Below are 15,365 nucleotides of genomic sequence, written 5' to 3'. Positions count from 1 at the left end.
CTGCCATCTGGCATGACACGGTGTCGCATTAAGGACCCTCAGCCTGGCCCAGGAGCACTACTCTTCAACACAATTGCTCAGGACAATTAACACAACCAGTCACATCTTTGACAGTGGTAAACCCCAACACTTTAATGCCAAAAGTTCTAGTTCAACCAGTTCCTCAGGCTTGTGACTTAGTCTCCACTACATCATCCATCACTTCAGAGACTCCCTCTTTTAGCTGCTGTTACACCTTGTTTACTCTCTGTGCTTTACTGTTGTACCAAAATGTGGGTCCCTCCTCTCCTTTCTAAAGCAATGGGTATGTGAGATGTATTCTTCCCAGAAAAGATGTTTCCTCCTCATCCTCAGAAGTGTTTCCCAGAGGAAATTTCCTTTTAGCAGCAATAACCACGACTTCACAAGTTGCCTTTTCAATATTGCTGAACCACCAAAATTCACTGTATGCACAAAACAGTTCTTCAGCTGAGAATTCACAGCTCCCCAGCTGAGTCAGTGAAAAAAAATGTATTTTACAAGCACTCAGGGAACACAGACAGCTATCCAAAAGGCCAGAGGTATGCAAAGCTGCAGCACTTATGACCTATGTTGTCTCCTGAGATGACCTACCTTTCAATAGCCACGCTGCGTAGAAAATAACTGCTCAGCACATTTTCTTTAGGGGGCTGCTGAAATAAAAAAATAAAAAGTGCTTTGCCTTAGAGCATGGTCAGGAAAGGAGAATACAGTACCTATTTTCCAGGCCTGTTATACTTTGCTTGACCTGTACAAGCAGATCTTGCAGCCCCAGAGGCCAGGCATGGACCCAAGAGTCATAGGGAAATCCCCCACAAGCAGCAGTTCCTTCATGATGTCTCCACAGTTGTCTTCGCCCACACAGTCTCTGCTATCACCCACACCTCTGGTGGCTGTGGGTCAGGCACGCCAAACAGCATAGAGCCCAGGGACAGGCTGTTTCACCTCCCAGTGCTGCCAGCACCCAGGCAGAACCTGCCAACAGATTATTCATCAGCAAAAAAAGCCTCTGCTTCCCCACATAAGCAGGATGAGGCCAATCTGCATTAAAAAAAATAAGAAAAAACACAGCACCACAACCACCAACATTGTGACAGTGTCTCAGACTTAACCCATCTAGCACCAAAGCTTCCATGGCCAAAGTGGCCACAGAAATATCTACCAAGGCAAATTCACATCGCAATTTTCAAGTCAGGAAAAGAAACCATTGTAGTTTAAAAGTTGGGCTTAATGCTCTTCTCAGCTCAGCAAACACCAGAACCTACCCAAAAGATGGTCACAGATCTATTTTCGTCTACACTGAGGTGACTTTCACAAACCTGTACGCCTACAGCACATACAGAGTTCTTTTTCCATTTTGGGGCTCTTTCTGTAAAAGCCAACGCAGGTCCTCCCACTCGGTTCCTATCGAGAAGCCACTCACTTCCACAGTTACAAGATCAAAACAAAACACCACTCTGAACTGAAACTGCAAAGGATGCTGAGCAGGTCTAAGAAGACCAACATCTTTCTGAAGGTTAATGCTAAGGTTGGCAGCCAAAGACATTAATAAGATCCCCTATGGTCCATACGAATAGAATCTAAAATGACAGTAAAATCTGCAGCATCGGTTACAAACAAACAAAACCACCAGCAGCAGCTTGCTGCACCGCAAGGACTGCACACATCCAGGGTTTTATAACCCCTACTGCTCATTCTCAGTTCTGTCACTGTCTTATTTTAAAGAAAATGCAGTTGGGATCTCTATTTTCTCCTAAAAACACAGGCAAACAGCAGTCCCCCACAAACTGCAGCCAGCTCTACCCAACTTTTCTGTCTGACAAATATGCACAGGAAATTTACCCCTATGTAAATTCCAAAGGACTTGGGCTGAATGAAGTTCAAGGAAAGACCGCTGTGGACTTCATTTACAGTATCTCCTCCTCCAAACAAAAAGACAGCCCAGCAGTTCCTAAATTACTTAAAAAACAAGACCTACAGCGAAGCCACACTTAGGAAAAGCAGGAATGCCACCAGCTGCGGATACCACCACCAAGGACAAGGAGATGCAAGGGGAGCAGGGACAGAGAAAAGCACGGAGGCAAGGCCAAAGCCTGCCATCCCTGCCAACGGGGAGGGATAGAGCTCTACGGGCTCTCACCTTCCGCCAGCACCTCGTCCACCGTCACCTGGCGGCGGCCGATGCCGAACACTCTGCCGATGTAACCGCTGCCGGGCCCTCCGCTGCCGCCGCCGCCGCCGCTGGTGCCCGAACCGGGCCCAGAGCCGCCCTGTTCCCTGCGCGAGTCGAAGAACTTCTTCATCTCTCAGCAGTTAGCTGAGAAAGCTCCGGGGGCGATGCTCTGCCGAAGGCCCTGCGCCCCAATTCTTCTCCAGGCCGGGGCGGCTCCGAGGGCCGCACGAGGAGCGGGAGTCACAACTGCAAAACCACGGAAGGGGGAGGGGGACAGCCGGTTATTCCCGCGGCCCCGCAGCCCTCTCAGGGTTTGCTTCCCCCCCCCCCCCCGGGCGGTACCTCTCTGCAGGCGGGGGACGCCTCCATGCGCCCCGCACAGGGCCCGGCCTGTCGCAGCCCCCCAGATCCTCACGGCGGGGGCCGCCTGTCGCCAGGGCCCGGGGCCCACATCACTGCCCGCCGAGCCCGTCAGGGAGCAAGAGCGAGACCGCCACCGCTCCCCGCCGGCCCTGGGGCGAGCAGGAAATGGCCGTCACAGGAAGGCCCGGCTGCTCCCCCGGACCTATGACGTCCTCGCACGGCCCGCCGAGACGGCAGCTTCACCCCCGCAGCGCGGCAGAGCAGCCCTGTGAGTAGAGAGGGCGGGCTGTAATGGCGGCCCGCAGGGCTGACGCCGCCGCGCTGCATCCTGGGAGTTGTAGTTCCTGCTACTGCCTCCTCGCCTCTCCCCGCCGCAGCGCGGACTACAACTCCCAGCAGGCAGCGCGGTTCCGTCAGAGGTGGCCGGGAGCCTGTCGGAGGGGGGCCGTGCCCGCGCTGGAGCCTGGTGGCGGCTGGTGACATTTATTTTCTGAATGCTGGGATTAAGTTTGGCTTCTTAATGTCATAATAGCAACAGCTCCACATCTCGCCTGCTCCTGAAGTGCAGGGTTGGTCTGTGCGTTGGTCCTGCTGGCACCTCCATGGAAAAGGCAGAATGAGAGAGAAACAACAGGCCTCAACCAGTCTGGGAAATAAATATTCCATTAAAATTGGGGAAAAAAAAAAAACGGTGAGGAGGGGCTGCAACTGTACACAAAATGCTCAAAGCTTGGCAACCTAGCGACGGATATTGGACAGAATTCCACCTTTCTCCTCCTCCCCAGTGCCATCTGCAGGCCTGCAGCAGGGTGTCCATAAGCAGCACAGCACCTCATGCAAAGACCCCAAAACCTTCAGAGAATGGTGAGTTCAGCTTCAATCTTGTGAAAATTGCAGTGCTCTTGGGGTTCTTAGGGAACAGGAGAAATAAAAGCTTCCATAGAATCATAGAATCATTTTGGGGAAAAAATGTCATTTTGAGAGGAAAAAGCGGTATTTGGGGGAGAAAATGTCATATTTTGGGGAGAAAAATGGTATTTTGGGGGAGAAAACATCAAACATCTGCCCAGGTGGCCAAGAAGGCCAATGGCATCCTGGCTTGCATCAGAAACAGTGTTGCAAGCAGGAGCAGAGAGGTGATTGTTCCCCTGTATTCAGCACTGGTGAGGCCGCACCTCGAGTACTGTGTCCAGTTTTGGGCCCCTCACTGCAAGAAAGATATTGAGGCCCTGGAACGTGTTCAAAGGAGGGCGACAAAGCTGGTGAGGGGTCTGGAACACAGGCCATATGAGGAGAGGCTGAAGGAGCTGGGAATGTTCAGCCTGGAGAAGAGGAGGCTCAGGGGAGACCTCATTGCTCTCTATAACTTCCTGAAGGGAGGCTGTAGTGAGCTGGGGGTCGGCCTCTTCTCTCGTGTCATTAGTGATAGGACCAGGGGGAATGGCTTCAAGCTACGGCAGGGGAGATTCAGGCTGGACATTAGGAAGTATTACTTTTCGGAAAGGGTGGTCAGGCACTGGAACGGACTGCCCAGGGAGGTGGTGGAGTCACCGACCCTGGGGGTGTTCAAGGAAAGACTGGATGTTGTATTGAGGGACATGGTTTAGTAGGAGCTATTGGGAATAGGTGAACGGTTGGACTGGATGATCTTTTAGGTCTTTTCCAACCTTGGTGATTCTATGATTCTATGATTCTATATTTTGGGGGGGCAGTGGGGGGCTTTGAGGGGCACTAGGGCGCACTGGGGAACACGGGGGGAACCAGGGGACTCTGAAGGGCACTGGGGGGAACCAGGGGTTTTGGGGGGCACTGGGAGACTCTGAAGGGCACTGGGGGGCTCTGGGAGCACTGGGTGGCTATGAGGGGCACTGGGGGGGCTGTGAGGGATAATGAGGGTCTCTGAGGGGCATGGGGGACTCAGGAAGGCCACTGGGGAGCTCTGAATGGCATTGAGCGGAACTAGGGGGCTCTGAGAGGTACTCAGGTCACTGGGGGGCACTAACGGGATCTGAGGGACTCTGAGGGGTACTGGGGAGCTATGAGGGATGTGGATTTAATGGGTGGCCCACCCAATGGATAAGAAATTGGTTGAAAAGCTGCAGACAGAGGGTGGTGATTAATGGTTCTATGTCCAGGTGGAGGCCGGTAACAAGCGGCATCCCCCAGGGGTCTGTCTTGGGACCGGTTCTCTTTAATATCTTTATCAATGACTCTGACAACAGAATCAAGTACACCCTCAGCAATTTGCTGATGACACCAAGCTGAGTGGTGCAGTTGACACGGTGGAAGGAAGGGATGCCATTCAGAGGGTCCTCAACAGACTTGACAGGTGGGCCCGGGTGAACCTAATGAGGTTCAACACAGCAAAGTACGAGGTTTCGCATTTGGACCGGAGGAATCCTAGGCATCTATACAGACTGAAAGGAGCAGTCCTTGAGAGCAACCCTGCAGAGAAGGTCCTCAGGGTCCAGATGGATGAAAAACTGAATATGAGCCAGCAGTGTGCTCTTGCAGCTCGGAAAGCAAATGGTATCCTGGGTTCCAATAGAAGAGGGGTGGCCAGCAGGGAAGGGAGGTGATTGTCCCCCTCTACTCCGCTCTTGTGGGGCCCTATCTGGAGTACTGTGTCCAGGTCTGGAGCCCCTAATACAAGAAAGACAGAGAGCTGTTGGAGAGGGTTCAGAGAAGAGCCACAAAGATGATAAGAGGGCTGGAGCACTTCCCATAAGAAGACAGGCTGAGGGAGTTGGGCTTGTTCAGCCTGGAGAAAAGAAGGCTGTGGGGTGACCTCATTGCAGCCTTTCAGTACCTAAAGGGAGCCTATAAACAGGAGGGGAGTCAACTCTTTACAAGAGTATATAACAGCAGGACAAGGGGAAATGGTTTTGAGGGAGGGAAGATTTAGGTTGGATGTCAGGGGGAAGTTCTTTACTATGAGGTTGGTGAGGTGCTGGAACAGGCTGCCCAGAGAGGCTGTGGATGCCCCATCCCTGGAGGTGTTCAAGGCCAGACTAGATGGAGCCTTGACTAGATGGTCTAGTATTATACGTGGAGGTTGGCCCTAGATATGGCAGGGGGGTTGAAGCTTGATGATCCTTGAGGTCCCTTCTAACCCGGGCCATTCTGTGAGCAGCTCTGAGGGGCACTGAGCAGGGGTGGAAACACAGCCTGACCATTTGCCATGGGTTGATTCAAACCACATTGGAACAGGGAGGTGCTCTTGAGCACCTGCAGTACATCGATGACATGGTGGTGTGGGGTGATACAGCAGAGAAAGTTTTTAAGAAAGGAGTGCAAATAATCCAAATTCTTCTGCGTGCTGGTTTTGCTATTAAGCGAAACAAAGTGAAAGGACCTGCCCAAGAAATTCAGTTCCTAGGAATAAAATGGCAAGATGGGCATCATCATATCCCAGGAGATGTGATCAACAAAATCACCACTATGTCTCCATCCACTAGCAAGAAAGAGACACAATCTTTTCTGGGTGTAGTGGGCTTTTGGAGAATGCACATCCCAAACTATAGAACAGCAGCAGGCTTTTGAGCAGATTAAAAAAGAGAGAGCCTGTGCTGTGGCCCTAGGGCCAGTACGGATGGGACAGAATGTAAAGAACATCCTCTAAGCTGCTACTGGAGAGAAAGGTCCTACTTGGAGGTTGTGGCAAAGAGCCTCAGGAGAGACCCGAGGCTGACCTCTGGTATTCTGGAGTACAGGGGCGTAGAAGGGGTCAGAAGAGTGCTACACTCCAACTGAAAAGATCTTAGCTGCATATGAGGGGGTTTGGGCTAATTCCAAAGTAATTGGCACAGAAACACAGCTCCTTCTGGCACCTTGACTGCCAGTGTTGAACTGGATGTTTAAAGGAATGTTTAAAGGATGTTTAAAGGAAAGGTCCCCTCCACCCATCATGCTACTGATGCCACTTGAGTAAGTGGATTGCGCTGATTTGCAACGAATGCAGATGGGGAACCTCAACCGTCCAGGAATCCTAGAGGTGACCATGGACTGGCCTGAAGGCAAAAAGTTTGGAACATCACCAGCAGAAGAGGTATCATGTGCTAGCTCACCATACAGTGAACTAGCAGAAAATGAAAAGAAATTTGCCCTGTTCACAGACCGATTGTATTGTATGATAGAGAAGCATTGCAGATGGAAAGCTGGTGTGTGGAGCCCCCCACATGACAAGCCACTGAAGGAAAAGGAGAATCAAGTGAGTTCACAGAGGTAAAGGCCGTCCAGCTGGCCTTAGATGTTGCTGAATGGGAGAGGTAGCCAGTGATTTATCTTTACACTGACTCGTGGATGGTGGCAAATGCCTTATGGGGGTGGTTACAGCAGTGGGAACAAAACAACTGGCAATGGAAAGGTAAACCTATTTGGGCTGCTGAACTGTAGAAAAATATTGCTGCCCAAACAAAAAATATGGTTACAAAGGTGTGTCACACAGATGCCCGTGTGTCCAAGAGTAGGGCTACTGAAGATCAGCAAAATAGCCATCAGGTAGTTCGAGCTGCCAGTATTGAGGTGGCTTAAATAGACTTGGACTGGCAGAACAAGGAAGAATTATTTCTAGCTCAGTAGGCCCACAAGAGCTGAGGCCATCAAGGAAGATACGTGACATATAAGTGGGCCAGAGACTGTGGACTTAACCCAACAGAGGGGTGGACTTAACTGTGGATGCAATTGCACAGGTTGTATTCATGTCTGCAACACATGCCATAATTAAACAAGCCAAGAGGATGAAACCTCTCTGGGGGGAAAGGGTGATGGCAGAAGTATAAATATGGGAATGCATAGCAGGTTGATTGTATCATCTTGCCACAATCTCACAGTGGTAAGTGTTACGTGCTCACCATGGTAGAGACAACCACTCAGTTACTTTAAACATACGCAGTACCCCATGCTACCACCTGAGACACAATATTAGATCTGGAGAAGCAAATCTTGTGGCGACATGGCACCCCAGAAAGAATTGAATCAGATAATGGGATCCATTTCAAAATTTCATGTGTGTATATTTGGGCCAGAGAACATGGTATTGAGTGGATTTATCATATCCCCTACCATGCACCAGCCTCTGGTAAGATCAAATGCTACAACAGGTTGTTAAAAACCATGTTGAAAGCAATGGGTGGTGGAACATTAAAGCATCGGGAGAAGCATTCAGCAGAAGCCACCTGGTTGGTCAATACTAGAGGATCAGTCCTACCCACTCCAGCTTCCTACATACTGTAGAGGGAGATAAGGTCCCTATGGTACGTGTAAAAAGCACATTGGGAAAAGCAGTCTGGGTCCTTCCAGCTTTTGGAAAGGGCAAACCCCTCTGTGGAACTGTTTTTGCACAGGGACCTGGGCACACTTGGTGGGTGATGGAGAAAAATGGGAATGTCCAGTGTGTACCACAAGGGAATTTGATGCTGGGGGAGTAGTCAGTGATTCCACATGTACATTTGTATATAGACATGTGCATATGTAACGCATGTTAATTATTTCTTTGTTCGTATATAGGTATTTGTTAAGCGTGATGTGGTGATCTGGAATAAGGGGTGGAATGTTGTGGTTTTGTGATTTTTTACTGTCGGTATTCCACATCAGAACATCGTGTGAACCAGCGGGAGTAAAAGAGTTCATGTTCTGGTTCCATTTACTGCCTCTTAAGGGCATTTCAAGTATTCTGATTGGAGGGGCGGCATTCCTGGAGGACTCCTGGAGGCGCGAAGAGGAAGATGGGTGGAGCTCCGGACAGGACCCCGTGCTTCTTTCCCCCTCAGGCCCAGCTCACTCTTGGTTTGCGATAGAGAAAAGCACATATTTCATTGCAGTCTACTAGAGTAAGACTACTTCGTCTACTATCTCGTATTTTGGATGCTCTTGTCTCTCATTTTGTTCAATTTGGTTAAATTTAGTAAATTAACGTTCCTTCCCGTTACCAGGAGGTAACCACTTATTGCAGGTTTTTTGTTGTTGTTGTTGTTGTTTTGTTTTGTTTTTGTTTTTTAGACCTATCTGCTATCTTTCTACCCATCCCCCTCTCCTCCTCTCCCCCTCTCCCAGAGGGCAGGGTCTGCCTCGGGGCTAGCTAGCTAAGCTGAAAGAAAAGAGGGAGGGTAGTTTTCCCCTCTCTTGGTTTTTTGGTTTTGTTTTTGTTGTTGTTGTTGTTTTTTTTTTGTTTGCTTTCCTGGGCTTTTTTTTCCCTTTGTCACAGACTCAGATAACTCCGTGACAATTGCTTTTCCCTCTTCTTCCCCACAGCATTCCAATCTGTTCTGATTTTAAGCACAAGTGTTCTATATTTAGCCAACCCTGTTCTTAGCAAGCAGAATCACAGTCCTTCTCACTCAAGATATTGACTTCTGCTGCTATGCACAGGCTAAGTTAAGTGCCTGTCTGTAAACTGAACTCTTTTTTGCCAAAATTTCCCTATGCACAGAATAGGAATGAGAACAGGCCTCGAGAGAATTAGATCTCCTGCTATCATCTTTCTGAAAAGACCTGTTTTTGAGGGGTTGGCAGGGCTCTGGATTTCCTTTTACAAACATAATAAAAATACTACTCTCCCTAATCAGATTTTGCACTGTAAATCTCATAGGCTCCTACTCTGCCTTCATGATTCTACTTTTCTCAGTCTTTTGATTCAGTTTTTGATCACCTCCCTCTCTCCTTCCCCTCTCTGCTTGCACACAGGAGCTTTCCACTTCCACTCCTCTACTGCAGAATCTGTAATTGGCAGTTCTACAACTTTGACAACTACTTCCCCCCACCACTAACAAATAATAACTAAGCTTTACCCAATACCAGTAACTCATGTCAGGAAGTTGATGGATGCACTTGTATCATCTTGTCGAATCTGCAAAAAGATAGTAATGTGAACAAACTCTTCTTTACTCCATTTCACTAAATAAAGAAAGCTTATAAAACAACTTAGTCAGATTCTGCTTTGGAGACCTACTGTAAATCAGAACAAAACAGTACTAACAGAAATATTGTGCATTAGGACAGTGCCATACGTACCATTCCAGTGAATTAACTGTCTTAACTGCCCATGCTAAGGTAAACAGCATGGTTAAAAGTCAATTCCGCAGCCTTCCAGAGTCGGAATTCCATTTCTCACAGAAAACATTCACATGCCAGTTATAAAATCTAAAATATTTTCATAAGTAGACAGTTCTGAGGCTTTGGCTAAGCTTCTTGTTCCCCACTTTTTACTTTGCAGACTCCACCGTTCTTCTGCTTGACATCACTCTCTCCGCAGAAAGCAACAGAAACTGCACAAAGCAAGCAGACTACTACACAAAGTACAAAGTAAAACAACTACTGAGAAATAAAGCACAAGGGAAAGAAACACACCTTTTCCAATTTGTGAAGCTGTCCAGTAGATAAAAACTCATCTATTTTCTCAGCTATTTTAGCATCTACTCCATCCTAAACATTGAGGAAGGATTAACTACAAGTCAATTTCAAGGTCACTTACAGCCATCATACCTAAGAAAAATAAAGCTCAATAAAAAGAACTGTGAAGTCACAGAAACCATTTTAAAACATTGGTCTGTAAGAGATCAGAAGCACTGAAGGGTACAACACAAGTAGCACAGAGTACTTCAAGTGCTGTATTACAAGTCCCCTGCAAACAGTTATTTTAAACCAATTGTAGATTCCTACAACTCCCAAACTTAGTGAGACAGTAACACAGCAAAGGGGAAACCTGCCACAGTAGAAGCCTTTCACAGAAGAGACCCAGCTGGCGTCTCCAATTCCACCTATGAAATCCCTGCAGCCCATATGCTCCACTCGCCCTTCCCTGAGCCGGCTGCCAGCAGAAGCTGATGCAAGCAGAGTCATTCGTACACAGCTTCCCTCCTCCTAGAAACCTCGATACCATCCTAACACAGTTCCTCCACGCTAAGAAGCTCAAATTCGCCCCGGTACCTACCAGCTTCTTAGCTTCGGCTTCACTCCGTATTCTGCTGGGGTACCGAGAAACGACAGTCTGCTTTCCTGCGGAACGGCGTCGGTCAGCGGCCAGAAAAGAGCAGCGCGCTCAGCCCTGCGGCGAGGCCGGGCCGGGCCCCCGAGAGATGGGAGCGGGGCGCTCCGGCAGGGAAGAGAAAAAAGCAGCCCTGAGGAAGGAGGCGGTATCTGTACGCGTCGTAGTTGTGAATGGCTCGGTTCACGTCGCGGTCGTAATTCCCTAGCTTTACGGGGAGAAACACAGTTGGTGCAGTCGAGCCGGATCCAAGGATACCCTCCCTCCCCCTGCACCCCCAGTACCCATGAGGAAGTCTGCGATGCCCTGGTTGAGGCTCTCCTGCAGCACTTTCCGCTTGCTCATTTGCAGGCAGCAGCAGCGACCAACACCGGAAAATCACCCAGCAGCACTTCTGGCGGTGACGTAATCAGACCGCGACAGGCTGCGGTGCGCATTGCGGAACGTGCGGATCGCTCTGCCGCGACGGGGTTCCCCGTTCCGCCGGCGCAGTGGAGACGCGGCTCATAGCGAAGATGTGCTGCGGAAGGGGTGACGGGGGCAGCGGATGCTCGAGTAGGCCGGCCGTCATGCGTCACATCCACCCCGTGCAGCGGTAGAAGCTGGGCTCCTCCTCAGCCTTGGCAACGAGGGGACAGAAGCGGGACGATGCTGGCCAAAGGGATGTCCCGTCCTCGATGTCCTCACGCTGAATAACGTACCGGGGGGAGATGACCGGCAGTCTGCTGCTGGTCGGGAATCGGCTGGGCATTCATCAGTGGGTGGTGAGCAATTGCATTGCACATCACTTGCTTTGCATGTTCTTTTGTAGTTATTGTGATTTTTGATTACTCTTCTATCCAGATTCACCAGTCTTTGCCCTGCATTGCTGAAGTTCCTCCTTGGATTGCTGAAGAATGTATGGGATTGCTTGTCTTTGCTGGGGTTCCATGAAGTCCACGTGGGGTTTGCAAAATTCTGCACTTAAGTGCACAATGTTTTGCACAGTTTTGCTGGTCTTCGCGGTCAATACAATTTCACATCTTGAGGCAGTGAAACTATTTGTAAAAGCACAGCAGGAACAAGCATGGCAGAATGTTTACACACCTGTGGGAATCTGCTACAGGTATTTTGTATCTTCTCCCAAGCAGAAGCAAAGTTTTCTTTATCCTCTTCCTGGAAGGGAACCATAAAGATCACGTACACCAAAGGCTGCCATCCGTGAATGTGCAGCTGCTCGCAAAAACAGCTGTTATGTTGGCAATGTTTGAAACAGCAGCTGCTAGCGGTGCTATATGAACATTCAGGCATTGATTATCAATTGTTAATTGCCACTTCCCATCTGGTTTCAGTCAGGTGGGTCCTAAAGCAGAACTGTTGGTTGTTGAAGTTCAGCAACCAGAGGCCTCTGTCATAGGAAAGTCCTTTATTCTTCTTCTACTACATCTACTATTAGTCTACTATATTCACACAACACAACAGCACACACATATATATGATTATGTATATCTTGGATACAAGTCTCAACAGTTTCAAGGCCTCCCTAAGCAACCATATCTAATCTTACATCTTGTTTCTATGTCCAGTGTTTCTTCTTGATCAAAGCGTACGGTTCCCTATTGTAAAAGATCACCACTCGTGACCACCACCTTAGCACAGCAGAAGCAACAAACATAGTAACTAAGCAGACCTTGCTTTTGCTGTTTAGGCCTGTGAAGCCCATGGCCTCATGGAAGTCAGGCTAACTATGGATCTCCACAGGGACCCCTACTGTCCCCTCAAACCCAAGGCCTCCCACTGCCCCCACAGCCCCCCCTACCCCCACTAACCCCCATTGTTCCCCCGATCCCATTGACCCCAAAGACCTCTAATACCCCCATTGACCCCCTCAACCCCAAAGCTCCCCACTGCCCTCCTGACCCCAAAGCCCCCACTCTTTGTGACCCCCCTAAACAGTGTTCATACAGAACCGCGCTCGTCCTGAAGCCTTTTGCCCCCGCCGCCTGCAGCAGATGCACAGGATCCTGGACCGCCTGATAGCCCATTCCCACCTCAAATACAAGGCTAAGGGGCTCACAGCCATCTGGGAGACCCCCCCCCTCCCCCCTCATCACTGGGGGGGGCAGCACTGAAACACCCAGGACCCCCCCCCTACACACCTGGACCCTCCCAGAGAGTACCCAAGATCTTCAGCTGCAACCTGGGTTGGGTTCACAAACAGCCAGGACTCCTGGCAGCGCTGCGCCTCCATCACCAGCTGCCATTACGTGCACATCCTGCACACCCCCACCCAGAAGAGCTTCCCGGGATTCACCCCAAAAAACGCCAGGATTCACCCCAAAAATGGGGCACTGCAAGCAAATAAAACTCACTGGACCCCCCGTCTGCTTACTGTGGGGTTGCTGGGGGATCGTGGGGAGGCTCCTGGGTGCCCCTGTGTGCCCCACAGTCCTGCAGGTTCTCTGTTGCATCCTATGGAGTCCTACAGCAACCTTGCAGTGTCTGATGGAGTCCCGTAGCACATGTGGATTCCTGCTGCACTGCTGCTTCATAGCAGGGTGCTCTGAGATAACAAGAAGATGTCGCGAATTATCGACGTCTTTTTCCTCTCGCAAATTAAATACAGCCCCTGGAATCCAAAGAGGAAGAGCCAAGCTGTGAGGCTGCGTGACCAAACCGCGGAACTGCAGGAGGGGCGGCTTTGGGGGACGGTGGGGATCAGAGGAGAACAGGGAGAGCGCTGCCCCCTGGCTGGGGGGGCAGGGGGGGGGGGAAGGGTCCCGGGACCCACACTGCCCTTCAGAGCACGACAGAGCGTCGCTGTGCCGTTTATGTTCTGCATTGCCCGTCCATAATAACAGGTCCAGATAAGCCACCATAATCCACACAGATCTAATTAAGTCACCATAAAAGTAATGCTACGAGTAATAAAAACCCTGAAAACGGAGATGAGGTGCACTAAGCAGCATGCGCAGTAGGGCGCCAGCCCAGGGAATGCGCAGTAGAGTACCAGCACGGCGCATGCGCAGAAGGGCGCCAGACTTGCACGTACGCAGCAGGGTGCCAAAATTGCGCATGCGCAGTAGAGTGCCAGCTAGGCGCATGCGTAGTAGGGTGCCACACGCGCGCATACTCAGTAGAGTGCCAGACTGGCACATGCGTAGCAGGGTGCCAGCCAGGCGCATGCACAATAGAGTGCCACGCAAGCGCATGTGCAGAAGGGTGCCAGCCCGCCGCATGCGCAGAAGGGTGCCAGCCAGCAGCATGCGCAGAAGGGTGCCAGCCAGCAGTACAGTGCAAGATTGCGCATACGCAGTAGAGTAACAGACAGGCGCATGCGCAGGAGAGAGCCAGACCGGCGCAAGCGCAAGAGAGTGTCAGACCAGCGCAAGCGCAGTAGAGTGCCAAACTGGCGCATGCGTACCAGGGTGACAGAACAGCGCATGCGCAGTAAAGTGCCATACTGGAGTATGCGCAGCAGGGTGCCAAACTGGCGCATGCGCAAGAGACAGCCGAACATACGCATGCGCAGCAGAGTGCCAGGCAAGCGCATGCGCAAGACGGTATCAGACTAGCGCATGCGCAGAAAGGTGCCAGCCTGGCGCATGCGTACCAGGGCGCCATACCGCCGCAAACGCAGTAGTGCCAGACTACCGCATGCGTACAGGGGTGCCAGCGCAGAGCATGCACAGTAGAGTGCCAGACCGACGCATGCGCAGAAGGATGACAGCTCGGCGCAAGCGCAGTAGAGGGCCAGACTGGCGCAAGCGCCGTAGACTGCCAGACTGGCGCATGCGTACCAGGGTGCCAACGCGACGAATGCACAGAAGAGTGCCAGATTGTCGCATACGCAGTAGAGCGCCAGACTGGCCCACGCGCAACAGTGTGCCAGCGAGGCGCATGCGCAGTAGAGTGCCAAACAGCCGCATTCGAAGTAGAGTGCCAAACAGGCGCATGCGCAGTAGGGTGCCAGTCTTGCGCATGCGCAGTTAGGCGCCAGGCAGGCGCAAGCGCAGAACGGCGGCAGCCAGGCGCAAGCGCAGAAGGGTGACAGCCCGGCGCAAACGCAGTAGAGTGGCAACCCGGCGCATGCGCAGCAGGATACCAGCCCGACGCAAGCGCAGTAGAGTGCCAGTATGGCGCATGCGAACGACGGTGCAAGCGGGGAGCAGAGTGCGAGACAGGCGCATGAGTAGCAGGGTGACAGCGCGGCGCATGCGCAATACGCAACAAGAGAGGCGCAATCCCACTAGGATGTCAGGCACGCGCATGCGCAGCAGGGTGCCAGCCTACCGCATGCGCGGTAGGGTGCCAGACTTAAGGAGAAAAACAGGGATTAAAGGAAAATGAGCGATAATTCAGGGGAAAAACAGGGATTTAAATGAAAATAAGCGATATTTAAGGGTTAAAAAAGCGGATTTATTGGAATAGTACCAGTCAAAAGCATGCGCAGTAGTGCGTCAGATCCGCGCATGCGCAATAGGGTGCCGGCGCAGCGCATTCGCAGTCGGGAGCCAGAAGAGCGCATGCGCAGTACGATGCCTGCGCAGCGCACGCACAGTAAAGACCCAGACACGCGCATGCGCAGAAGGGAGCCGGCGAAGCGCATGTGCAGTCGGGGGCCAGACGCACGCATGCGCAGTAGGGTGCTAGCGCAGCGAATGCGCAGTAGAGCGACAGAACCGGGCATGCACAGTAGAGTGCTAGCACAGCGCATGCGCAACAGGCTGCATCGGCAGAGCATGCGTACTACGATGCAAAGCCCGCGCATGCGAAATAGAGGACATGCGAAACAAACGCGCAATAGGGTGCCAAAACCGCGCATGCGCAGTAGGTGCCAGCGAATCG

At 51.2% G+C, this 15,365-nt stretch overlaps 1 protein-coding gene and 2 long non-coding RNA genes across 29 annotated transcripts in view; 1 reads left to right on the top strand and 2 right to left on the bottom strand.

The window, feature by feature from the left end:
• AAK1 (AP2 associated kinase 1) overlaps nt 1-2,838 on the bottom strand; it is a 63,032-nt gene extending 60,194 nt beyond the window's left edge. For 20 of the 22 annotated variants that reach the window (XM_052702057.1, XM_052702058.1, XM_052702056.1 and 17 more), the window contains exons 1-2: nt 2,534-2,838; nt 2,159-2,437 (exon numbers count right to left, since the gene is read on the bottom strand). In XM_052702057.1, the coding sequence (XP_052558017.1) occupies nt 2,159-2,321 (163 nt within the window). In that variant the 5' untranslated portion in view covers nt 2,322-2,437; nt 2,534-2,838. Of the gene's footprint in view, nt 1-612; nt 672-2,158; nt 2,438-2,533 lie in introns of those variants that run through there. The other 2 variants (XM_052702060.1, XM_052702062.1) reach the window with 2 other exon arrangements.
• A 129-nt stretch (nt 2,839-2,967) lies between these two features.
• Nucleotides 2,968-8,510, top strand: LOC128090075 (uncharacterized). 5 transcript variants are annotated; one of them, XR_008210793.1, is made up of 3 exons: nt 2,968-3,418; nt 4,777-6,764; nt 8,063-8,510. It is a non-coding gene; the product is annotated as an uncharacterized LOC128090075 (long non-coding RNA). The 5 variants fall into 5 exon arrangements; XR_008210794.1 differs by having other exon boundaries at nt 2,973-3,245; nt 3,340-3,418; nt 4,777-8,510; XR_008210795.1 differs by having other exon boundaries at nt 2,978-3,030; nt 3,118-3,418; nt 4,777-8,510.
• A 196-nt stretch (nt 8,511-8,706) lies between these two features.
• On the bottom strand, nt 8,707-11,003 carry LOC128090076 (uncharacterized). Of its 2 annotated transcripts, XR_008210797.1 has the most exons (3): nt 10,823-11,003; nt 10,485-10,746; nt 8,707-9,819 (listed from the first exon to the last, which is right to left on the bottom strand). It is a non-coding gene; the product is annotated as an uncharacterized LOC128090076 (long non-coding RNA). The 2 variants fall into 2 exon arrangements; XR_008210796.1 differs by having other exon boundaries at nt 8,707-10,746.
• Nucleotides 11,004-15,365: the final 4,362 nt, after the last annotated feature.

The sequence above is a fragment of the Tympanuchus pallidicinctus genome, unplaced genomic scaffold (genome assembly GCF_026119805.1).
Source record: "Tympanuchus pallidicinctus isolate F22 unplaced genomic scaffold, pur_lepc_1.0 scaffold42, whole genome shotgun sequence".
NCBI lineage: Eukaryota > Metazoa > Chordata > Aves > Galliformes > Phasianidae > Tympanuchus > Tympanuchus pallidicinctus.
Note: the sequence above shows the minus strand (reverse complement) of the source record. Positions and strands in the feature narration are given on the sequence as shown.